Source organism: Nothobranchius furzeri, chromosome 16 (genome assembly GCF_043380555.1).
Source record: "Nothobranchius furzeri strain GRZ-AD chromosome 16, NfurGRZ-RIMD1, whole genome shotgun sequence".
In the NCBI taxonomy this organism is placed as follows: domain Eukaryota; kingdom Metazoa; phylum Chordata; class Actinopteri; order Cyprinodontiformes; family Nothobranchiidae; genus Nothobranchius; species Nothobranchius furzeri.
The window spans coordinates 24,729,719-24,756,477 of record NC_091756.1 but is presented as its reverse complement, the minus strand read 5'-3'; the positions used below and the strand labels follow the sequence as shown (position 1 = coordinate 24,756,477).

The following is a 26,759-nucleotide window of genomic DNA, read 5'->3' as shown; positions in this document are numbered from 1 at the left end:
CCATTATTGCCTTTATCCCAACACCAACCACATTCACACACACACACACACAGTCACAAAAATCTTTAATGTTGTAATGAAAATACATTTCTGCTTCGTTCTGCCAGCTCATGACATAATCTTTCAAAAATAAATCATTATGTGGGTTCAAACAAAATTAACCATAGCGAGATCTACAATAGTGCTCAGTCCAATTCTTGAAACGTCATCTTCACGCCTTTTAGCTCTTATTTAATTGGTATCAATTGTCATTATTTCTTAAGTCCAGGCTCAATCACAGTTTTATAGTACATCTCAGCCTCACTTTGTTCCTGAAATTTTTTTGTCTCTCCTTTAAAAGTTAGGATCAGCGTAGCTGGAAAGACCATACCGTGTCTCACTCCTGCGCTCTTCAGTTTAGCTCTGATCTCCCAGAAACCGGCCCGTTTCTTTGCCATCTCCCTTGTCAGATCCGGAAAAATCTTTATCTTCATTCCTCGTACTTGTAAGACACGTTCCTTTTTCATCACTTCTATGATCTTCTCCTTCATTGACAACTTTTGCAGGTGCACAACCATCCCTCTTCCACCAGCTTTCTTCTCTTGTCCAATCCGGTGCGCCCATTCCACTTCAGGCTCAGACGCCAGCTTTCCTTGAAATAAATCTTTAAATAGTTCATTCATATAAGCTGTTGGCTTGCCTTTTTCCACCTCATCTGGTAATCCAAATACACGGAGATTGTTTTTACGGCTATCCATTTCAAGCCGCTCAACTTTCCCCATCAGCTCTGCATTTTTCCTCTCCAGTGTTCCGCACTCCGCTTCCAACTTTATTATTCGGGTATCCATATCAGACAAGGTTCCATCTACTTCGCCCAGTCTCCTTACACAAGTTGAAATGTCATTCGTGATGGTATTAAGTTTTTCAACTACCACACTCATCTCCTCCCTTATTATCAATCGTATCAGTTCTGACAGCTCCTTGCTTTCTTGCGCACCTGCCATGTCACTTTGCACCTGCGGACACACTTCCACTTCGTAATTTTCTTTTTGTTGGCGCGGCAGTTTCGTTTTTTTCGAGGGCATGACACTGCCAACAGTCTTATCTTTCAGATCCACCAACCTTTAAGTCGCCTTTTCCAGATTAAACACCACAATTTGAACAAATTGTCAGAGCTCGGCGTTTCCCCGTCCTTAATCCTGACGCATGCGCATCACATCAAATGATGATGAGCCAGAAAGCCAGGCTCTCGATTAACTGGTTGATCTACGTCCCAATCCTCACCTATGGTCATGAGCTTTGGGTAATGACCGAAAGAACAAGATTGCGGATACAAGCGGCCAAAATTAGTTTCCTCCATAGGGTGGCCGGGCTCAGCCTTAGGGATAGGGTGAGGAGCTTGGACATTTGGGAGGGACTCGGAGTAGAACTGCTGCTCCTCCGGATCGAAAGGGGTCAGTTGAGGTGATTTGGGCATCTGGTCAGGATGCCTCCTGGATGCCTCCCTGGGGAAGTGTTTCGGGCATGTCCTGCCGGCAGGAGGCCTCCGGGTCGACCCAGGACACATTGGAGAGGTTACATCTCCAATCTAGTCCAGGAACGCCTTGGGGTCCTGCCGGAGGAACTGGTGGAGGTGGCCGTGGAGAGGACAGTCTGGAGCTCCCTAGTTGGGATGCTGCCCCCACGACCCGGACCGGGATAAGCGGAGGAAGACGACAATGACAAAATAACAATCAAACCTTCTCAGAAAGTTTTACAGGTGTTAGGACCTGTCTGCATGCTGTGCTAATTTTCATTAATACAGATCAAATAGGTTTTGTGCTGTAAATTAAATAGAAACTGGTTTTAATATCTCATTAAAACTAGCTTAAGATTGTGAGACCACATGAAATTGAGACAGATTGGAATATAGAGCTGTACGTTTCATTCCTTCATACTACTTTACAGGGCAGCAGTAGCTCAGGAGGTAGAGCGAATTGTTCTGTCATCAGAGGGTTGTACGATTAATCCCAGCTCCCAGCAGGAAATTCTGCTGTAGTGTCCTTGGGCAAGACACTTAACCGACATCATTTGCTGGTGGCGGTCGGGGAGACTGATAGCGCCTGTGCTCGGCAGTATCACCCCTGTCACTATGCCTCAGGGCAGCTGTGGCTACATTTTAGCTCATCACGACCAGGGTGTGAATGCATGAATGGTTAATTGTGTTGTAGAGTGCCTTGGGGGGTTCTAGGATTGTAGAACAGGTACAGACCATTTACCACAAAACCATCCTTCTCGTATCCTAACCACTACTCTCAGTAGGGTTAGAGGAAGCTGGTGTCCAACACATCCCTGTTGATTGATTAAAAACAATCTGATTGGAGTCAGTAAAAGTACTGTCTCAAAATACTAAACAAAGTGTTTGTGTAGATCCACAATGACTGTAGTAGAGATCTCTGCATAACTGTCTGTTAAAAAGGACAGTCAGTGATTATAGAGCGGTATAGGTTCACTCTCAAGCAACTGATTTCAGAACAAAGAGCTAGCCAGCCTGTGCAGTCACAAGGTGCCAGACCTTTAGCTTTATATAGCATCCTGTCATCTGGCAGCGAGTAGAGATGCCATAAACGTCACTTAATCATTTAAGCCACCATGTGCAGCTGTGGCTGAGTGGTTTGTTTCTAATCAGTCTCCAACCATTGTACGGGTCCTTGGGCACCACACTGAACCATTGTGTGTGGTGTAGCTGGTGTTTGAATGGCAGTAAGCAATGCAGTGAAAGGGTTAGTGAGAAGCTCAGTGTCAGGACTTCGGTAGAATATACACAGGGAGTAAAATGGTAACCACGGTGATGTTCTTAAAAAGATGTACCACAGGAGCAAGACTCAAAGTCAAAGGGTCACAGTCCTATTGCGCAGAACCATTACAAGACTAGTTAATCATTTTGTGTGTGGATGACTACCCCAGTGAGTCACGGGTGATGGCTGCTTAATGCTGGGTTTCACATGACGTTGCATCTACGTCATCAAATGCAGATGGGGTTCTGGAAGTAGCCGGTGCTGCACAAAACACTATTTAGTTTGGTGACTGGGCATTAAAATGCCGAAATTCTACGCGGTCTACGGTTCTTACAATCACTCTAATTGGGACAAAGACAAACTTTATTTTTTTCAAGTCCCAAATGTAGTGCACCACAAAGGACTTGATTAAAAAAAATGTACTGAAAGAATACGGCAGACATGGATCAGTAATCTAGTGCTTAAAACAGGAACTAAAATGGACAATGCTGGCGTTTACAGCGATCACTTTCTAAAAGGTAAGAGATTACGGAGTGTTTTATTAAACAGTTGCTTAGAAACAGCCATAAAAATGACAGATTAACGGTTTTATACTGTTTTCATTTGCAAATAGCTTTTGGTGCTAATGTTTTTGGCGTTTATACTTTATTGAAATCAAACACACCAACCAAAAATTTGGATGTAAAAAGGCATAAAAAGTTAGCTGCAAGTTGATCCTAGCACCGATCTTTAGCATTAACGATATTGTCATGAGTTTATGAAAAAGTAGCACAACTCACTTCAAGCAAAAACAAGACGACGGTCATTTAAAGCTTCTCCGGATCACTAAAAGGTTAACTAACTAGAAATAAAAGAGTTGTAGGCTTCTAGGCTTGTAAAGGCATTTCTTTGGTTTGCAGTGTGTTATGAGGTAGGCAGCAAGTTTGTTTTGCCGATTGCTTCAGCGCTGTAATGTTTTAGCCGTTAGCTTAGTGTTGTAATATGACGTTTATACCTTATTCAAATCAAACAAACCAACCAGAAATTTGGATTTAAAAGGGCTTAAAAAGTTAGTTAAAAGTAGATCCTAGCACATACTGATCGTTAGCATTAGCAATAGCATTATTTGACGAGTTAATGAAAAAGTACCACAACTCACTACTTACCCAAGCAAAAGCAAGACAACGGTCATTTCAAGCTTCTCCAGATCACTGCAAGGTTAACTAACCTGAAATAAAACAGCTGTTTGCTTCCAGACTTGTAAAGGCTTTCGTTTGGGTTACAGTGTGTTATGAGGAAGGCAGCACAAGGTAGTTTGTTGCTGATCACTTCAGCACTGGGTAAATGCTCCACAGTGTATGAAAACTGCAACTTTTAAACTATATGGGTCACAACCTAAAAGAAGAAGTTATTTTTTTTATTTATTTATTTTTTGCAAAATTACAGTACGTCTGTGCCATGTAGCTTATTTTAAAGCCTTAGGAAAATGGCTTTCATCCATCGTGCCGTGTTGTATCTCTGTGTTTTGTTGCAGAGCAAAAAACTTCCTGTCCCCATTTGAGATTTGCTCGGCTGCAGACGTCATGTGAGTGAAACCAAACAATACTGATCCAGGAACCTCTGGAGGTTTCTTCCTGTTAAAAGGCAGTTTACCTCTCCACTGTTGCTGCATGCTTGTTTAGTATGACGATTGCTGTAAAGTCTCTGACACAAGTCAGTGACTCGATGCTGAGTGACAATAGGAATGATGAACTGAACTCAGTGCTCTGACAAGTAGGTTCAGTTGGAATGTTTATTTTGTAAAGAGCCTTGAGAGGACTCTTCTGATTTGGTGCTTTATAAATAAACTTAACTGAATCTGATTTTTAAAAGTCTAGTTTTGCCTTCCACATCACTTTTAATAGCCAGATTCCCAAAAACATTTGAGTGTGATGAAACATGCACTTTTGCCTGTATGCCTTTTAAGTGCTCTCTCAGCTGATATTTTACTGAAACAGCATCTAACACTTTGCTTCGCCCACTCACTTTTCTCAGACTCTCAACTCCTTGGCAGGTCTGCAGTGTCTATCCCAACAGGGGCTGCAAAAACAGCATTAGCATCTGTGGGAGGGGATTTTTTTGACCATTTCTCAGAATCAGATAGCACTCAGTTAACCGTGACGTAATTTTGTTTCTAATGGCTCAAGACTGGGTGCTGCATTCAAGCCGTACACTACTATCTAAGTGGGTATCAAGACAGAGGGGTGTGGACGTAGAATAACTGGGCAAGGACTGACCCACGACTGGTTTTAATATAGATGTAATTCTCCAGAGATTAATATCAAATAATCTGATTGGCCAATTATCTAATCTAGTGATGATCAATGGCTGATCACAAACAGCCAGTCTTAGAGGTTTTTAATGATAGATCAAGAATGCTCTAGACAAAAAATTATTATTCCACAAATTAGGAAAATCATGAGTTTGATGATATCATTAATCTTTCAGATGAGGCCCTGTTCTGTTTGAAAAAAGACTCGTGTATACCCAGAAATAAAAAAACTAAATGCACCAAAACATTTGTTTTTATTAATGCAAAATTGCACCAATTTCATCATATTCTGTTACTGAAGCGGGACAAATTGCCGCTGGGATCGCTTCAGTGGGTTTGAATTGAAGTTTTAGATTCCCACATGGTTGGAGTGCCACATACACAAACAGTGGTGTGATATCATTACACTAGATGAGTCACACAAAACTGTTGTAGTTTGAACAATACCGTTTTTCTTTTGTTAAAAATGGCCAGTTGTTAAAACTTTGTGCGGGGTTAACAGTTACAGTTTGTCATTAAAGTCAAAGGGTCACAGTCCTTATGTGATCACTTCATTATTTCACGTGTTGATGTTTGCTTGGGAATCATATGTGGCATCATATTTGAGATATTTTGTCTCTTTTGCACTTTTTTTCTTGTGAAACTTTTGTTTACAAGACTATGTAGTGACATGAATGGCCTCATTTGTGACCCAAAGGTCACACTTCCTCAGCTGGGTCAAGCTGTCCTGACTGTACTTCTGTCTACAGATTATCTATAACAGGAGATGCGAAGTCTGCTGTAAACCATCTTTTATCTGAACTGCCTTTATCAGACTGCTGTTCCATCCGCAAGATGGACACTTCAAGATTTAAAAGAATAATTTTTAATAAACTCTTTTCACTGTCTATTACAATGTTAATAAATAACCATCAAAGGTTCATTATAAAGGTATTTAATTACTGAAATGAATTATTATTCTTTGGTTAATAATAATTATTACTTATGATAATCAGTAATGTTTAACAGTGACAAGAAGATCATGTGCACACCATGCAGGACACAGAAATCAGGTTAAAGTTAACTGCACTCATATGTCTTTGTTCCATAACACCAGAGCTTTCTATCTGGGGAGGGCGTGTTCTGAGGTATGTTAAGTCCCACCTCTAACATGTCAAAATCTGATTCATTAGAATAAGATTACCGTCCGTCTCTTAAAACCTAACTCCTCAGTTCAAGTTCAGTTCTTGAGCTCACCAAATTCTCTCCGTGGCAACGAGAGTCCAGAGGATCGAGTCGGCCATTCGAAACCTCTACTAAAGCTTTTCTGTCACGCCGATAGAATTGCTTCAACAGAAACACCATCTGCAACAAGCTGACACTACGAGATTCCTTAAAAATCTGCTCGGACACCATACCATCCACCTGTGTGCCTGCAGCAACTCTAGGACCAGAGAGTCGGTACCACTGGTCTCCCCTACCAGACCGAGTACCCAGAGGCTGATCAACATCCTCCCTTGACCTCCGGATCCGAAAAGAGGGTCGTCTGAACGGTGAGGTAGAACACAAGATTGCGTCTGGAAGCATCTTTTATTAAGAAATAATTTCGCTCAACTGCAAACCAAACTCTTTCACCCAGAACGCATTTTTCTCTCTCTAAGATAAAAAACGTCATTCTACATTCACACATCCAAACACACACACTTCATTTTTAGTTTCATCCAGACACCGGGGTTGCTTTAATACCAAGTTTTAATACCAAAGCTTTTATAAATTGTCATTTATGAATTGTCTTTTAAATTGTCATCTTTAAATTGTTAGTAATAAATTCTTAACTTTGTAAGCCTGACTGTTCTTTGAAATAAAACACAGAGTGGTGTACATTTGGTCACTGAACGAGCAAAGATCTCTTTAGGTCTTCTGAATTAATAAATAAATATTTGCTATTAATTTAAATCTCTTAAATTAAATATTAATATTTTGAGTAAATATAGACCAAGCCAGTTGGTGTATGAACTTCTATCGGTTATATAAATATCCATGTATATATACAGTATATATATATATATATATATATATATATATATATATATATATATATATATATATATATATATATATATAAGTTTCATTACCAATTAGTTTGATCTTTCTCAGAATTTAACAAAGCTGAATAGCAACAGCGTTAAATTCCAGTTATGTAGATTAACAACGCTACAACTAAAATCTGTTGGCTCCACATCAACGAGGTTCCAGATTCACTACAGTGAACACGTGTGAAGGCTGCAGATGAAGCATGGACTATTATGCTCGCTGGTCACATCAGTGATCTGTTGTGAAAGCAGGAGGAGGGAAATCTTGAGGTTTGACCAGGAAAGGAGAGGAATGTAGATCAGCCACAGAAAGACAAAGCATGAGTGTGAATGAGAGGGGCACAAGTGGAACAGTAAGGTGATGGAGATCAGTGTTAAAGGAGGTTTAACATTGTTACCAAGGAAAAGTAGTATGATTACAAATTGATCCTTTAAATATAACATTGCCACTTTAATGGAAGTGCATTTTGAACAGTGACAACAATGTGTCAAAGTCAAACTTGAAGGCATGTTATGACTTTATTTTATTTTTAGATGTATGGTCTACACTAGGGTTGTCACAGTAACCGGTGTAGCGGTAAACCCCGGTAAAAAAGTTGACAATAATAACAACCGTCTTGTTTTTAAAATAAATATATTATCTCGGTGGATTACGTGGCTGCGATGTAGGGGCGGTGACCCTTACCAGCCACCGTATCATCTGCTGAAGTTGCCGGCGGCACATGCGCACTTTGTTGTTTACAAAACTTTCTTGAAGCTAAAGCTGAAATAACGGCCAAAGGAGGAGACGGCAGCGCTCACGAGGACACTTTTTATCCCTCAAAGAACACAAAGTGGGAAGTACGGGCATTTTTTGGATATTTGAAGAATGCCGAGGGACAGTTGATAGAAGACGGCTATCCTGTTTGCAGCACGTGCAGAAAAAGTGTCTGTGAAAGGCAGCAACGCTTCAAATCTCAGGACACATCTGCGTGACCATCACCCACAACTCTACAGTCAACGCAAGGCAAGCTAACGTTAGCGTTTTAGCTAAAATGCGTGATCCGAGGATTTGGGTTGAGGGAGAATGCAATGAGTCGCTATATAAAGCAGCCGCAGCGCCGCTACCTTCATATAAACCGTGTCGCGGACACCCCCATGTTGAAATGACGCTATGCATTACGGGGCTCCCAGGGGCAGATAAGAGTTGGTCTCTCTCCGAGAATAATTATGAATTTAACAATGATTACTGCCTGATGACATTTTCCCAAATCTGCAAAGCTCACTGGAAGGACACAAACCGAGGACATTTTCCTGATAAAGGGTTTATTACTCGAGTAAGGGTAAAAAAGTATCTGATTAGAAGGCTACTTGGGTACTGAGTATCATCTGATCCAATGTTTTTAAAATGATGACACCTAACAGACAAAAAATAAGAAGTTATGGGCAAATATTTGTATTTTTAAGACTAAAGGGGAAAAATGTAAACAAATAAACAACATAATTACAAAATAACACATTTCAGGCAAAATTTAGACACGAACTGAGGACAATAATTACCTGAAATACAGGATTTATTTAGTTGCCTGAAAATGTAACACGTTTAAAAAAATACCGCGATAATACCGGAAACCGTGATAATTTTGGTCACAATAACCATGAGGTTAAATTTTCACACCGTGACAACCCTTGTCTACACAAAACACGTTCAAGAAGTTCTTTGCACAAAACAATGTTAGCTGTACTCTGACTGAAATCTGAGGTAGTGAGCTTGCGGCTAAATGACACTGTATCATCAGCACAGAGTCCACAGCAAACCCTAATGTTGTCTACTGAATGTATTTCCTGATACAAAACAGGATTTCCTCCATTGCTGTTTTTGTTGCTGGCTGCTTAGTCTGTATGACACATCGGCTGTCCTCATGCTGAAAACGCGACCTGTTGCATCTGTTACAAAAAGAAACAGACAGGGACCTGTGATGTGATAAAAGTAGTTAGAGCAGTCCTGTTGTCTGCTTTAGAGACAGTATCCATGACGAAAAGACAGGAGGCAGAAACGGAGACTGCAGTACTCCAGATGCTGAGGTTCCCTTTGGGAATGGTGAGGATGGAAAGAATCAGGAATGAGTCCTTCAGAGGGACAGCTCATGTTAGATGTTCAGGAGATGAAGTCAGAGAGTCCAGATCTGGAAAGCCAGCGGGGTCCATTAGCATCCATATCTTGTCTCAGTCTGTTTGTTGGTTCCTCTGTATTGTTCTGCATTGCCCCTGCAGTCTGGGACTGTTGTACTCCTCCGAATTCCTTAGACCTGTCTAGCTTTGGTCTTGATTAGTTTTGTTTATCTGGTTCATTTCATCTTAATTTAATCATGCTTATGTTCCTGCTTTGCCTCACCATGCAAATATCTGCGTTCAGTTTTCAAACAAACAAGTGCTGGTCATAAAATTAGAATATCATGGCGAAGTTGATTTGTTTAAATAATTCCATTCAAAATTCAATTCAATTCAAGTTTATTTATATAGCGCCAAATTACGACAAGACTCGTCTCAAGGCACTTTGCACAGTAAACATTCCAATACAGGTCAGTTCATTAAGCCAATCAGTGAAAAGTTTCCTATATAAGGAACCCAGCAAATTGCATCAAGTCACTGACTAGTGTCGGAGTCTTTACAGCAATCCTAATAGTGAGCAAGCATGCAGCGCTAGTGGAGAAGAAAACTCCCTTTTAACAGGGAGAAACCTCCAGAGGATCCTGGCTCAGTATAAGCAGCCATAGTTGTGTTTCTATGGTTACATTGTGATTTCTTAGTAAATATTCTATTTGGCGAGAGATAAACTTTATTGTATTTATCCTAATGAATCTATAATTAAACGGGTAAACTAGTAGTAGCACATTCTATGTCAAAGAAAGTAAAAAGTTATTTTCAGTTGGCCAGTTCTTCTAAAATTCCCTTTTTTGAATTGGTCTTCATTGATATTCTAATATTCTGAGATACTGAATTTGGGATTTTCAGTAGTTGTCAGTTCTAATAATCAGCATTAAAATAAATACATTTGAATGATATCAGTCTGTGTGTAATGAATGGGTCTAATTTACAAGTTTCACTTTTTAAATGGAATTACTGAAATAAATCAACGTTGTCATTATATATCTTTTGGTTAACTGGCTGCCCCCTGGATATTTGTCATCCTGGAGGGTGACCCAATAGGAGGTTTATGGATGATGTGAAAGAGGTCAATCTTTGACCCTTTTGTCCTTTTCTGTGTTTCACAAGTTTTCTACAATTTCTTTAGAAAAAAAATATTTTAAAAGCAAAATCCATTAAAAGTATCAGTCACAGCTCAAAAACATGTAGAATAAAATAATTTAAACTTTGTTTATTTGTTTGGGTGGACGTCTCTGCATTTCTGTCTCCTGTTTTAAGCTTTTTAAATGTAATTTAACCAGGGAAATTCCCCTTTTAACACCTTGACAGCTATGGATTGTGTTGTACAGGATAATCTTCCCCTTCCAGAAAGCTGCTGAACCTGTAATTGCACGGGAAATTGGTAATAGGCAGTCATTTGTGTCTACATACAGTGAGATGTTTGACAGCGGCGAGCCAACGTCTTGTAACGTTTCTAACAAACAATGATTTACGGGAGAGAAGTGGCAGTGATGTGGAATGTGTAACATAACAATACCCGTTCATTACAACAGAGCAGGTAGTTTGTGGTTTTTTGGTTCGTTGTGATGTTCATCTGAAATGTAACCCAGACTGTGCAGACAGAATTGATTTGCATAATTTTCTCTCCTCACTTCCAAACAAATTACATCATGTGAACAAAACCATTTCTTTGTTGAGCCCTCAAACAAAGAAGCTGAATTATCTCTTGTGTTGCATCAGGAATTGTACTGTGACGCTTGTAGTCTTGAAATCATGTAACCTCCTGAGCGTTTGTCATACAGGAGAGAGAGAGAGAGAGAGAGAGAGAGAGAGAGAGAGAGAGAGAGAGAGAGAGAGAAACAACTTACTGAGGAGCTCTATAAAAAGGAGCATCCAAATGTAAACAGATGGCTTCAAGTGTTTTTGCTCAAATCACTAAATTCATTTTTATATACTAACACTTTTGGAAATCAAAGGGATTAAAAACAAAGAAAAAGAAAAATGGCAAATCTTCTGGACTGGACTGAGATCTGGTGACTGTGAAGGTGGTTGGAGTCCAGAGAACTCATGGTCATGTTCTAGGAACCAGTTGGAGATGATCTGGGCTTTGTGAGGTGGTTCACGATCCTGCTGGAAATAGCCTTCAGAAGATGGGTCCATGTGGTCATTAAGGGATCGACGTGGTCAGCAGCAGTGGGGAGGCAAGAACACCCTCACCATTAAACACTCACAGCAGCAGCCTGAAGATTTGACACAGGGATGGATGGATCAATAATTTCATGTTGGTGACACCAGATTCTGACCAGATTCTGCATCTGAGACATCACAAGTGGAACCACATTCAATGCCTTGGTGTTTTCAAAAGTTTAACATCTCCCCCCACAGCGTTGTATTTTCACTTTTACTGCTATCAGAAATAATGTTGTGGTATTGGTCTGCGCTGAGGACACCTGTGTGAGATGGAGCTTCATCAATGAGTGTGTGAGTCACCCGCTGGAAGATTAACAAAAGCAGGTGATGACAGGGCAGACGGGGCTGATTAGAGACGTCCTCCAAGAGTTCCAACAGTGCTGATGTCAGTGACACTGCAGCTGCAAGGGTCTTCTCCACACACACACACACACACACACACACACACACACACACACACACACACACACACACACACACACACACACACACACACACACACACACACACACACACACACACACACACACACACCTGGAGAGGGCTGTGGTTGGGAGGTGTGGAGGTGAGTGGCTGAGGGAGATTACATGCTGACTCAGGTGATCAGCAGGTTTTATTAGTGCAGACGGGGCTTCCCCACCAAGCTAGCAACTATGAGGGCAAACACACACCTGTGTGCGCTACATTTCAGACATTTCAGTCATTAGCTTGTCTGTTCCAGCTTCATGAGAACATGAGTGTGCTACAAGAGAAGTCTAGGCTTATTTTGCCATTTAACAATCATCTCAGATAATAATGATTGTTTAATGAGAAAACTAGCAAGAACACATTTACTCATACAAATATGTTTATTTTCACGTTTGGCTTCAAAGCTCGAGGTTTTAGTGGCTATTATTGCATGAAGTCTACAGTCATTCACATAGGACTTGTTGAGATCTGTTTGCTAACAGTGAAAGAAAGAAAGAAAGAAAGAAAGAAAGAAAGAAAGACTGTTTGAAAAAATATACTTTGCAACGACTGAGTTTTCATTATTTCATGTGTCGGTTAAAAAAATGTTGACTACAAGTCATCTCTTGCATACACAGGTCAACACTGACACTTAGCATAGAGCTAACCTGCTAGCAAACAGCAGCCAGTCTAGTCTGACCATAACTTGAAGTTCCAGGATAGAATGAATCGTGTTGCTCAGGCTGTCGTATGTCCAGAGCTAGACCAGGACTGGTGCTCAGCCTGGTTCTTGGCTGTTTCTGTAACAGAGCGACAAATAATCGGTTTGCTTTTCCACTGCAGCGGTCTGTAAGTCACTTTGTTACAACAAATTAAACATTTCTTTCTTGAAATATTTGAAACTCTATAGGGTAAAAGAACATCGACAGGACCAACGCAAGTTAAAAGTAGCTTCCTTTAGCACCAACTGGTTGGTTGAATAGCTGAGTGCTAAAGGACGACCAGAACAAACAAGGCTCTAAAGGAAGATCACTACCGTATGTTCTCTTTGTCTCAGTTGGTACCATCCATCCCTTCCCAGACTGTTGGAACAACCTACAGCATGACTGCCTTAATCTAACAATCTTGTTTGTAGAACCAATTTGGAGGATTCTGGTGTTTTACTAAAGGTCTGTTATCATTTCTTGGCCAGGCTCAAACACCCCTACTGGGACCTAATGATGACATCATTAACAAGCACCAAGCACTGGTTACTGATAATGCCTGACATCATTTACAGTAACTGATGAGACAGCATCCCACGGAGTGTGTGAGAGGGGGAAAGGATGGATGAGATTAGGGTAACTTTTGAAGCTTGTTCTTAAAATAATAGTAAGGAAATAGAAACTTTAAACTGAGTTTTTTTTTATATGGTAATTATCAGAGGTGTGCACTCGAGCCACATGACTTGGACTCCAGTCAGACTCAAGTCATTATTTTAATGACTTTGACTTGACTTAATAAAATCTATAAAGACTTACAACTTGACTCGGGCTTGAACGCCAATGACTTGGGACTTGAATCGGTCTGCTGACTTGATGATGACTTGAGCATATTTGATATTTTAGCACAAAAGTGGCACCACATGGACAAATATCATAAACCGTTCTTGGTTCTGGGTTTGATCTTGTTCTGCTAACTGCAGCAGAACTTTGTTTATAATCAGTTTCTGCTTGTTTCAGCAAATAAATGAAGCTTTAAGAAACTTTATTTCTGTAATTTATTTATTATCATCGTCATTAAATTGAAGTTGGACAGATGACTTGATGACTTGAAAATTCAAAGTTAAGGGCTTGGACTTGATTTGGATTTCCAGATCTTGACTTTAGACTCGACTTGGACTTGATTGTCTTTGACTTGGACTTGGCTCGAGACTTGACTGGAAAGACTTGTGACTTGCAAAGCAGTGACTTGGTCACACCTCTGGTAATTATATATAATACATTATTTATGTTATGTATTTAGCCAACTCCATGTCCACGGAGAGGTCCTACCTCAACTGGAGGCGCGTAAGTATTTAGGCTCTTGTTCATGAGTAAAGGACAGAGATGGACAGACGCATCGGGGCAGCATCTGCAGTGATTCAAGCTGGATGCTGGACTCACAATGGCCCCACAGATAAACTCTGTAGTGAGGTCGTGTTTTTATCAGCTTCGCCGCCTTACTCACCTCAGACGAATCCTGAAACGGAGGCATTTGGAGTCAGTCATTCATGCATTCATTACCTCTCGCCTGGACTATGCAAACGCCCTCCTCGTTGGTGTTCCGGACTCTGCCCTGAATCGGCTGCAGGTTGTTCAGAATGCTGCTGCCAGGTTCTTGACGGGTACACACCGACGTAGCCACATTACACCTGTCCTGGCACATCTTCACTGGCTCCCTGTCATTTTCAGAGTGCAGTTTAAGTTACTGACTTTTGTTTTTAAAGCGCTCAGTGACCTGGCACCTTCCTACCTCTCTGCCCTTCTCACTCCATATGTGCCCACCCGCTCGTTGAGGTCGGCTGACCTATTGCTGCTGCACACGCCGCGGATGAGGCTCAAATCGCGGGGTGAACGAGCATTTGTCCATGCTGCCCCAAAGCTATGGAACTCATTGCCCATTGGAGTTCGGCAGGCTCCATCTCTGGCGGTTTTTAAATCTCGTTTAAAGACCCACTTTTACACTTTGGCTTTTAGACAGTGACTCGTTTTAGTGTTTTATTGTGTCATTGTTTTAATGTGTTCTTATTATTCATGTTTTCTCTGCTTTTAATTGAGATTTTATCCTTAGTTCTAGCTCCTTGTAATGGGTGTGTTTTGTTTTAGCCTGTGCAGCACTTTGGGCAGCTCCCATGCTGCATTTTAAATGTGCTATATAAATAAACTATGCTATGCTATGCTAAAGATACCTTATTAATCCCAGAGATAAATTAGAATTTCAGTACACACAATTCTGTAGTCAGACATACATACATAGACATAGGCCAGGGGTCGGCAACCTGCGTCTCTGGAGCCGCATGCGGCTCTTCCATCCATCTGATGCGGCTCTCTGTGCTTGTAAAATAATGAATGGATATTTAAATAAAATGCTTTATATTTTACTGCATTAATTTTACACCTGTATGCCAATTCTAAATGTAAAGATTGTCTGTCTGCGTAAACCTGAACAGGTCCAACCCGGTCTTACTGTGAGACCGGGTTGATGGGCCACGCTTGTGCGTAATCATAGGCGCTTTCTGAGCTGATGAGGATGTGAGATTCTGGGCTTCTCCTCAGACAGGCTCCTGGATGTGTCGCCACATTGGAGACAGGAACAAGCACTATTCAGCCAAAGTTTCATAATCAGGGAACATTTTCTAAGTGACAAGTCTCGCTTCAGTCGGAGGAATCTTCCCGCATGCGCTCTGGTTCTGGGACGCGCTCCAAGCCCCTCTCCACATCTTCAGCTCGCTGTGCACCGTACGTACGCACAGACAGTGAGCTGCGCTGAGCAGTGTCCAGCTCAGATGTTGAGATGGGAATATTTTCCTGAGTGATTTAGCTACATCTGCGATGTGCGAAACGAATAAAATGTCAGTTCGTCTGCATGTGTCGGGGTAATTCTTTCTATTCTTTCTCCGTCAAAATAAACGGTCAAATACGGAAACTATCCGGTCAACACAAGTCCTGCTTTTGACTGTTCTGTTTTCTTGTGAAAATTGTTGCAAAGAGATATAATTAAAATTGATTAACACCAGAGCCAGGCGCACAGTGCCGTTATCTCCGTCACTATAAATGAGGGAAAAACAAATTGATTGGATCCTTTTCTGACCTTCCCCACCTACAAAGTTTAATTACAACAATCAAACGTGACAGAGGCTGGATTTGTATTCTGAGCAGTCTAAACATGTTTTAAAAAGAAACGTATGACAAAAGTGGCATCTGCTCAGTAAAACCACCAACAGGGTGAAAAATATCAAAATATTGTAGGCAGAGACGGGCTACAACTTCTGGATTAATTTTATATAAATCATTTTATTGATTATCGTCTTATGAAAGATAACTTTGACGTACACGAGCGACCGGTACTGGCTGCTGTCACCTGTTGTGATTGGTTAAAGCAGCTCCCTGCTGTCTGAGGGTAGGCCCCGCCCACAACGCCGCGACTGCTGTAGCTCGCAGTGTTTTCTTTACTGTGGGAAACGGGTAATAATGGCTCTTTGATGGGAACAGGTTGCCGACCCCTGACATAGGCACATGACAAGAATTGGTGATTGTGGTCATTCACAACCCGAGTCGCGCTACCTTAATAGAGATCAGAAGGGTGTATATATGAGGATTGAGTCAGGTGGAGGGGAAAAAAAAAGGCACTTCCGAGTTACCCTTAAACCAGTTTGTTGTGGTGAAGAGGAAGCAAAGCTAAAAAGCAAAGCTTTTAATTCACCGGTCAGTCCTCACCTATGGTTCTGAGCTTTGGGTAATGAAGCTTGGACCCACAGCTGCTGCTCTTCCACATCGGGAGGAGCCAGCTGAGGTGGTTCAGGCCTTTGGTCAGGATGCCTTATGGGGGAGGTGTTTTGAGCAGGTTCTACTGGTAGGAAGCTCCCTGAACGACCCACGACCTGCTGGAGGGATTTTGTCTCCAGGCTGGTCAGGGGAAGCCTTAGGACCATGGTGGTGGAGCTGGTGGAGGCTGCTGGGGAGAGGAGGGCTTGAGCCTCTGCTGGGGCTGCTACCCCCACAACCCAGCCCAAATGAGCAAATCAAAATATGTGCTGGGAGTTACTTTATCCACCCCAGTCCCACCAGAGGTGCTGGGTACCAGAGGCCCAGCCTCCTAAACCTTTTACCTCTGCAGTTCAACATTTGATAAGTAGAAGAAAATGAATGGATTAGTAAGTAATTATTTAATGGGAATAAAAAAGACAGTTGCCATCTGTAGTACAGTGAAAAAGCAACATCCAGATCGCCTCATTGTTTTTGTTACTGAGTCATCTGAAGGAGAATCCCATGTGGAGCTCACTAGTGAACATTTGCTAAGACTCTTATGTGGCCGCTGGAACATGAAAACAGAGGATATCATTGTTCCAGTCTGTTAAAATATGTTTTTAGGCATTTAAAGTCCGTTTGTGTGGTAAAGTTATAAACAGTTACAGCAGACAACCATCAAAGTGGATTACTTTGGTCTGAAAACTGCTTCAATCTGGTAAATTTCTCAGCAGTTCATGCAAACGTTATTTTACTTTATTAAATGTCTCATTAAGAAGTGTTTTGTTAGCTGAAACATGTAGAAATTCCTCAAACGTTGGAGCCCTAGAAGTACTAGAAATGCTGCATCTGTCTGCTATTTAGCCACAGAATGTAAAAGCTATTTCTACAAGCTAAAGCTGTTCAGGAAGATATCTGTGGCTACAGGGTAATAATTAATTACAGGTTAAAAATTACACATTTGAAAATAGCTTAAACCTCTTTCTGATATAAAATATAAATCTACTCATTAGGAAGTTCTTACCTATAAAACACAAAGTACATTTGGCCAGATTTGTCTATGGTGACCACTCGACTGTTTTCCCTCTCAAACATGATATATTCAGGTATGACTTCCATCTTAATGATGCACATCAAGTCTTCTCCAGCAGCGATGGCTGACACCCATGCCGCCTCTCCCTGAATGCTGAGTGAGCGGAACCATGTGCAGGACGTTGTCGAGCAAGAGTTTGAGGGGAGAAAGTTTCAGAAGCTCTCAGTAGTTAGAGATGTGTGTTGCATCCGATTGGATGAACAGCATTACCTGTTGCTCAAGACTCTGCTGAGATTAGACAGGCAGACGAAAAGGAGCCGCGGAGAAACAGAGAGCACATGGTGTTGATGCTTATTCGTTTATTTACGTATTTATGGCCTCCAGTTATCTGCTTCCTGTAAAAGACGTGCTGAGGAGCACATCTGCTGCTGCTTAGGGGGGAGCAGGACTCCAACATGGTCCTCTACTACCCCCAGCAGGTCACTCTGGGAAATGCAGCATAAAAAAGCTCTCCCACTATTATTCAAATGACCTTATGGTGATACACTTTTTTTTTTTTTTTTTTTTTTGTTGTTGTTGATAGATTTATTGACCCGTTTACTTTTAGGTGAAATGTCCCCCGTACATATTTCTTCTGTTTTTTGCCACTTCAATGTTTCAGATGAGCAATAAAATGAAAATTCACCTTCAAACAAAACCTGAGAAAAAACTAAATGCAGTTGAAAATATTCATGCAAACCAACCTGACTCTGATAAAAAAAAGTAGCTGACCGTTAAACCCAGTACTGGGACTTTGTGGTAACTGGTGATGAGTCTCATCACTGTGGGGAGGTCGTTCTCCTACTAACAGAGTTGTAAGAGTTTCCTAGAATGAACAACTTGTTTTAAGGTCAAAGGTCAGGCGTTCTCCTTCAGGATGTTCTGCTAGAGAGCAGCAGGTGGTCCATGTTCTGAAGCAGCAGAGCAGCACCAGACCATCACACTACCACCACCATGTCTGTGATGATGTTTTTGTGTTTGTTCTACGCCAGATGGAACCGGAAACACACCCTCCAGTAAGTCCTGCTTTTGTCTCCTCAGTACTGATGTCATTGACATCCGAACCTTGACCTTTGAACTTTGCAGGGCTTTGTATGCTCTGGGATCTTGAACATGAATTTCTTCAGTAAAGGACATGATGTTTTGCTTAATGAGATCTTGTAGCCTACATCCTGTAGTCAGTCAGATTCTACTGAAGGGACTTTTTAGAATAATTATCAACTGAAGATCATTATGGGATGAGCAGAATGAATCAAACACTAAAATGTTTGTGTTGTGCTTAGTTTCAGAAATGACTACAATAACCCTCATTCTGCTCTTGTCCTAGCTTTTACAGTGCCTACATGCACAGCTGCTGACATGAAGATTTATTTATGATAAGAGGAGGTGAGGCTTTCAGGAGCACCTCTTAAGACTAGAAAATACATTATCTGTCTTCTCCCTGGTAAAGCCAGCTGGACGCTCCAACAGATTACAGGGTCTTGCCCCGTAACACTCATTATATACGTCAGCTCCCTGCTTAAGTCGTATACCACACAGGAGACAGACAAATGGGTCCAAAAGATAGTGGTGGCTGGGGACATCTGTCATGTTAGCTAGAAGTTACCAAGAAGACACTGTGTTAAATATGTGCCTCTGTTTTTGTGTGCATGTGTGTGTGTGAATGTGCGTGTGTGTGTGTGCATGTGTGTGTTTTTGCGGGTGTGTGTACTTGCTTAATTATCCCACGTAGGACCAAAACTGACCGATCTGAAGACAGATGGGCCTTATTAGGACAAAAACCCAGTCCTAATACAGTGGAGCTCCTGTTTTAGGCTTAGGGGTAAGATGTGAATTGAGTTTCTGTTACAGTTGTGTTTAGGATTACACTGGGTAGGGTTAGCATTTGGGTTAGGCATAAATGCATTCACTAAATTAATTCAAGTTAATACAAAGTCCTAATATGGATAGTAAAACAAACGTGTGTGTGTGTGTGTGTGTGTTGGCTAGTGGATGTTGCTGATTTGTGGCCTCTCTTCATCCTAACCCTAACCCATCTGCATTATGACCAATTCTACATTATTCTAAGCCAGGCTCGGAGAACACACACATCTTAAATGTAGGCTACACAGACGTCTGAAAAGGTAATTTTCACTTTTCTTCATGATTTGCTCTGGGAAGGATATTTGAGTTTTTAAATCCACATACAAAGCATGTCTGTGTTCGCACAGGTCATAGCAAACTGTTCCTAAAGACACTGAAGCTGAAATCAAATAATCTTTTCGGGATCTCAAGATATTTTCACACTAAATTTTCTCCACAGTAAACAGTTCTGGGTGAAAAAACATTATTTCCCATAAGGCTGCAACAACAGTAAAATAATGAAAACAATAAAATATGGAATTAAATGAGTGGAGCTCCTGGAAGAAGAAACACAGAAAGAGTAAATTTTTTCTTGATTGTCCAAGAGAAACAGGATTTTAAAAGTGAGCTGGAGAAAGGAGCAGAGAGTGTTTTTGTTTCTCTTGGCAGCAGCTAGCCTTTTAACCAGTCGTGCAGGGAGAAGCTGTGAGCAGGCCGACACAGTAACAATCTGGATAAAGGCTGAACCTTTAGCCGTAAATCAGCTGATGGCTGGCTTAAGGTCATAAAACTCACTTTAGATTTAAACTTTTGTAAATAGGTGGTGAAAAATATCAGGCAGTAAAATCAGAATGGTTTTATATTTCAGTGTTCCCATGTTCCTTATCAGCATTCTGACATGAAGAACCCATCCATCCATCCATCCTTCCATTCATCTGTAGCGTTGGCAAATGGATTATTTATTTGTACGTATGACAAGGAAGATGTGATATTCTACATAAATATAAAATATTACCTTGCTCGATCTTTATTGTAAATATCTGAAGATTATAGGGCTTAATCAGAAGATTCTAGGATTTTTGCTTTATTGAGTAATTATACACACTCCGTTTTGATTCAGAAAAGAGTCAGGTTTATAAAAGTAAGAAATTATTTTATTACAATTATAACATGATAAGTGAACTAAGCATTATCTGTGATGGGATGGAGCTAAAGGTGATGAAGGCTATGTGTCAATGTGATGTAGGTCATGTCGCTTTGTTAATCTGCATAACTAGAATGTAAAGCTGTTGCTATTTCAGCTTTGTTAAACCCTGAGAAAGATCAAACAAATTGGCAATGAAATCTACATTATATATATATATATATATATATATACATGGATATTTATATAATCAATAGAAGTTCATACACCAACTGGCTTGGTCTAAATTTAATCAAAGATTAATATTTAATTTAAGAATTTTAAATTAATAGCAAAAGTTTATTTATTAATTCAGAAGATCTAAAGAGATCGTTGCTCGTTCAGTGATCAAATGTACACCACTCTGTGTTTTATTTCAAAGAAGAGTCAGGTTTACAAAGTTAAGAATGTATTACTAACAATTTAAAGATGACAATTTAAAAGACAATTCATAAATGACAATTTATAAAAGCTTTGGTATTAAAACTTGGTATTAAAGCAACCCCGGTGTCTGGATGAAACTAAAAATGAAGTGTGTGTGTTTGGATGTGTGAATGTAGGTCTCAGAAAGTTTTTATCTTAGAGAGAGAAAAACGCGTTCTGGGTGAAAGAGTTTGGTTTGCAGTTAAGCTAAATTATTTCTTAAAAAAAAGCATTCAGATGCAATCTGTTGGAAGTGTCTACCTCACTCAGTTAGGAGACCACCTTTTGGATCCGAGATGTCAGGAGGAGATGATGACCCCCAAGCACGAGGTGGGTAGAAGAACCGCTGTGCGACCAAATCGGTCCTGAGATGTCTCCAGGTCACAACGACTGATGAAACTGGTTGTGTCTCAAAAATCAATAACTCTGAAGGAGTTTTGCGTCAGCTTGTGCTGCAGATGGCGTTTCTGTTGAAGCAATTCTATCGGCGTTACAGAAAAGCTTTAGTAGAGGTTTCGAATGGCCGACTCGATCCTCTGGACTCTCGTTGCCACGGAGAGAATTTGGTGAGCTCAAGAACTGAACTTGAACTGAGGAGTTAGGTTTTAAGAGACGCCCGGTAATCTTATTCTAATGAATTAGATTTTGACATGTTAGAGGGTGGGACTTAACATACCTCAGAACACGCCCTCCCCAGATAGAAAGCTCTGGTGTTATGGAACAAAGACATATGAGTGCAGTTAACTTCAACCTGATTTCTGTGTCCTGCATGGTGTGTATAAGTGCGCATGATCTTCTTGTCACTGTTAAACATTACTGATTATCATAAATAATAATTATTATTAACCAAAGAATAATAATTCATTTCAGTAATTAAATACCTTTATAATGAACCATGATGATTATTTATGAACATTGTAATTGACAGCGAAAAGAGTTTATTAAAAATTATTCTTTTAATTCTTGAAGTGTCCTTCGTCTTGTGGATGGAACAGCAGTCTGATAAAGGCAGTCAGATTAAAGATGGTTTACAGCAGACTTTGTGTCTCCTATGATGGATAATCTGTAAAAGAAGTACAGCCAGGACAGCTTGACCCAGCTGAGGAAGTGTGACCTTTGGGTCACAAATGAGGCCATTCATGTCGCTACAGTCAGAACTTCCGAATCTCGGAGAGCGGCATCTCCGGATGAAAAAGAATTTGGGTTGCGCTAAGCTATGAAGTTGTTATCTTTCATAAACACCTCAGACACAATCTGTCATGTCTACTTCACCCGTTTCAGAGAGACTCTCTTGGTGGATCCGAAAGTCACAGGAGTCGGCTGCCTGCTGGCACTGGAGGGCTGTAGAATACCGTGGTAGCGACTCTTCAGTCCAGAGATGTCTCGGGTCATGACAGCTGGATGGAACCGTGCATCTGGAGGACTCTTAAGGAGTCTAATAATAATATCAGCTTTATTCTGCAGGAACTATTTTGCTGTCTCAGCTTTGTAGGTGCAAAAAGGTTTTTAAGACGTGTCAAAATCTTTGATGGTTAAAGAGGTTGAGACAGGTGGCCGGTCTGAAGCTTTCTCTAGAACTAACGAATCACTCGGCATGATCCAGTTTTGAGGTTTTGATGTTATGATTTGCACAGCCAATCAAAGGCTGACAGCTTGGGAGACGTTACCAAGACAACTCAGAAACACACCTTCTTTGATACCGGATGTTCTGACTGGTTAAAAGGGCAAGTTATGTGTTGGAGTTTAACTTATCCATACTTGTTTTTGTGTGAGCACAGTGTCATGTTGTGGTGTAGATGTCTAACCCACGACATACAGAATCAGCTTGAGACGGGGAAAGTGCTTTAAATAAGACTTTATTAAAAGGAAACCAAGGGAGCAGCTTGAACGTAGCTGAGTTCTGTCACAAAGGGAGCCCGTGCAGGAAATCTGTGGACAGATGGGAGTCAGATCCAACTCAAAGGGGAAAACAAGGAATCGGAATTGTGTGGGGGACTTACAGTCTGGAGAGGGGGAAAAGTAGCTCGAGGGAGGAGTGGTCCGGTCTGGGCTGAGAGGGGATTCCTGAAACTGAGATCCAGAAGGGGAGACGTGGAGGGAGCTGAGTTGGTGGAGATCCAGGGAGCTTAGGTGGGCAGCTGGAGGTGGTTCTGGCCAGGGAGCAGCTGAGAGACAAGCAGGTTGAGTTCCAGAGAAATAGCCAGTCGGGGATGAAAGTGGAGGTTGATCTGGTGAACGAGAGCAGGAAGAGTAAAATGCAAAATCCAAAAATCCAAAATACATCTAAAATCTCAAAATCCAAAAACAAATCTAATTCTCAGGAGGTTACGGAGCTCGAATAAGTTTCACAAGTGGCTGTTAGAAGGTACCCAGGTAGAGTAATCATCCAGCGAAGTGTAGGAGTCTCCCAGCTGCTTAAATACCCCTGGCCAGCTGATGAGCAGATCTGCTGCAGCTTGGTCACCTCCAGACACGCCCACCTGCAGAGGGAAAACTCAAAAGACAGGGAGTGACAGCAGGGAAATACCTCAGACCATGACACACAGATGTTATGGACCTGTCGTCTAAACATGCCGAAAACACTGCAGTGGTAGACATAACATGACATAACAATTATTGAACACAGATTCATGAAGCATTTCCTTACAATATAATTATTATAATTAGTAATAAACAAATGTTTATTTAATGATTATCTAGATTATAAGTCATGGAAGAAGTTCATATTGATTTAGAAAATCATTCTTGATTTTAGCAACTGATTCGAGCTGGAGTTGTTCCTTCTGTGGAGGCAGCCAGACGGGACCTTGGGAAAGAAAGTCATAGTTTATCTTTCAGACTTGCAGAGTCTGTGAGCCCCAGCTGGTACGAAGGCAGGCTCATTTAAAGGGAACTTATGCAGTGTTGTGTCTCCTTTCTGACCAGATGTTGAATAGATGTTGAAAAGTCAGACTGTACCTAAACTGACCATTGCTGGACGTTACACATCCATCCATTCATTCATCCATCCATCCATCAATCCATCCAACATTCATCAATCATCCATCCATCCAACATTCACCCAACATCCATCCATCCAATAACCATCCATCCATCCAACAATCATTCATCCACCCAACATTCATCCATCATTAGTCCAACATCCATCAATCCATCCATCCATCCATCCATCCATCCATCCATCCATCCATCCATCCATCCAACATTCATCTAACATTCATCCACAGATCAGTCTATCCAACATTCATTCAACATCCATCCATCCATCCATCCATCCAACATTCATCTAACATTCATCCACAGATCCATCTACCCAACATTCATCTAACATTCATCCACAGATCAGTCTATCCAACATTCATTCAATATCCATCCATCCATCCATCCATCCAACATTCATCTAACATTCATCCACAGATCCATCTACCCAACATTCATCTAACATTCATCCACAGATCCATCTATCCAACATTCATTCAACATCCATCCATCCATCCATCCATCCATCCATCCATCCATCCATCTGTCTATCCAACATTCATTCAACATCCATCCATCCATCATCCATCCATCCATCCATCCATCCATCCACCCAATAAAACATCCATCATTCCACACACTGGTCCAACACTCGTCCACCATTCATGCAATAAAACATCCATCCATCTACCCATCCATCCAACATTCATCCAATAAAATATCCATCCATCCAAAAAACAATGTAACAGGTGTGCCTGTGTGTGTGAAATAATACATGAAACCTAAACTAAAGATGCACAACCCTAAGTGAGTTTTCAGGTCTTACCAGTCCAAAACAAAATCAGACTTCTCAGTTTCTTTCAGCAGTTTATCTATTATCATTAAAAGTGACATTTGTTTATTTTCACTGGTCAAATTAGTGCACTTACTGCAAGTTTATATAATAATGATTTATTTAACAAAGGAGTGAAATGTCCCAACCCAAACAGTGCAATCTGTACTCTCCTGATTTTTTGGCCCTGAGTTGGATCTTCTCTTGAATCCAGAGGTCATTTTGTTCATCTGTCAAACACTGAAGGAAAACCTGGAGCTTCATCTACACTTTAACATGTTTTCTCAGTGGTCAAACAGACTTGAAGATCATCACTTGCCCAGAGTTTTCTGCCTAAATGGTGACAAACATTCATACTAAGTAATTATCTCTGAGAAGAAATCCCATCTCTGTAGCCTTGTTAAAGCTCAGCCTCACACCACGTCCCAACGCCTGTGTGTCTCTGCATGGGTGTGTTGATCCAAAAATCCACAGCCAGCAGTTGCAAAATAGTTATAGCTCATTAATAAACGTTAATTATAGTTCAATCAGACTGATATCAGCTTCTCCCTTAACATGCATCATAGTCTAAAGTTGGATTTTTCTTCCTGCCATTTGGCTTGGCAGGCTTCACACACACACACACACACACACACACACACACACACACACACACACACACACACACACACACACACACACACACACACACACACACACACACACACACACACACACACAAAGTATTTCTGAGCTCCAAGCAATTGCTTATAAATGAGGCCTATCTGAGTTTGTTTGCAACAAAAACCTCGATCTGCCAGGAATAAAGATATTTGGCCATTGTTTTTCTTTCTGTGAAAAGAAAGAAAAAAATAAAATTGAAGGAAAATGACATTTTCTTTCTCTAATTTCATTATCTACACAATCCAAAACTGCACTGACATATAGAACGCATCCTCTAAATATGGGGATCTAATCAAAGTACTACAGTAAAGTACTACCCGCTATATTTACCCCACCAGGATCATATGTTAATGTTGAAAAGGCAGGATTTAATAAATGTACTCATTGGATCCTAGATATTTAGGATTTAGACATAAATGATTGTACATACAATTATGCCTGAATATATGCATATGGGCAGTCTAAGGTACACCTGACCATTTTTCCTGCTGTCTAATCAGCCCCGTGATATGCCACACCTGTGAGGTGGGATGGATTATCTTGGTAAAGGAAAAGTGCTCACTAACACACACGTAGACAGATTTCAGAACAATATTTCAGAGTCATGGGTGTTTTGTGCATGTAGAAACATTTTCAGATGTTTGAGTTCAGCTCATGAAAAAGTGTTTTTTGTTCAGTGGAGCATTCAAACACAGATAAACACCAAACAAAACACATGTGAGATAAAAAGATCACCTACCACACATTGCAGAGTCTTTTTTGATGACATCGTGTGAATGGATATTTTATCAAAGGCATACATGAATAAAGATACTCTGAGGTGTTTGGCAGGGGATCTCTTCACCCAGTTTTTATGTTAATAGGCCACTTACATTTTACAGCTGTCTGAATTTGAATGTTGGCTAAATATTTCATTTAAAATATTGTGTTTAATTTAGATTTTATTTTAGATATTTATTTTATTATTATTGTTTGGATTTATGTTTTTAATCCATCCATTCTTTTCCACTTAGTCGGAGTCGGGTCGTGGGGGCAGTAGCCTAAGTGGGGAGGCCCAGACTTCCCTCTCCCCAGCCACTTGGCCCAGCTCCTCCAGGGGAATCTCAAGGCGTTCCATGGCCAGGTGAGCGACAGAGTCCCCACAGCGTGTCCTGAGCCTTAGTCTGATTGGACGTGCCCAGAAAACATGACTCGTTTTATTTTACCGTGTCCTGTCTGGCTGTGAAGCAAACAGAATTGATGTCTGAATGCTGGTAACAAGCCTTACAGATTTACTCTCAGGTGGAGCATCAAAGCGTCTGCTTTTAATGTCACGCCTGATACTTAAAACTTTATTTTCGGTAGTCGGGGGAGGGAGATGCGCATGCGCTGACGGCCGATCACCAGACACAGCAGC

General features: G+C 40.9%; 1 protein-coding gene across 1 annotated transcript; it reads right to left on the bottom strand.

Annotated features, from left to right (window-relative positions):
- Positions 1-22,152: 22,152 nt before the first annotated feature.
- Positions 22,153-24,964, bottom strand: LOC139063441 (uncharacterized). Its single transcript, XM_070545298.1, has 6 exons — positions 24,870-24,964; positions 23,259-23,471; positions 22,890-23,117; positions 22,761-22,818; positions 22,695-22,713; positions 22,153-22,286 (listed from the first exon to the last, which is right to left on the bottom strand). The coding sequence occupies exons 1-6, from the start codon at positions 24,962-24,964 to the stop codon at positions 22,153-22,155; spliced, it is 747 nt and encodes a 248-aa protein (XP_070401399.1).
- Between the last annotated feature and the right edge of the window lie 1,795 nt (positions 24,965-26,759).

Coding starts and splice junctions, on each gene's coding strand:
- LOC139063441 (XM_070545298.1), bottom strand. CDS start 24,964: ATGAAGCTCCAGGTTTTCCTTCAGTGTTTGACAGATGAACAAAATGAC. Junction 23,118..23,258: donor TGGATGATTACTCTACCTGG/GTACCTTCTAAC, acceptor CTCGTTCACCAG/ATCAACCTCCACTTTCATCC. Junction 22,819..22,889: donor CTTTTCCCCCTCTCCAGACT/GTAAGTCCCCCA, acceptor ATCTGTCCACAG/ATTTCCTGCACGGGCTCCCT.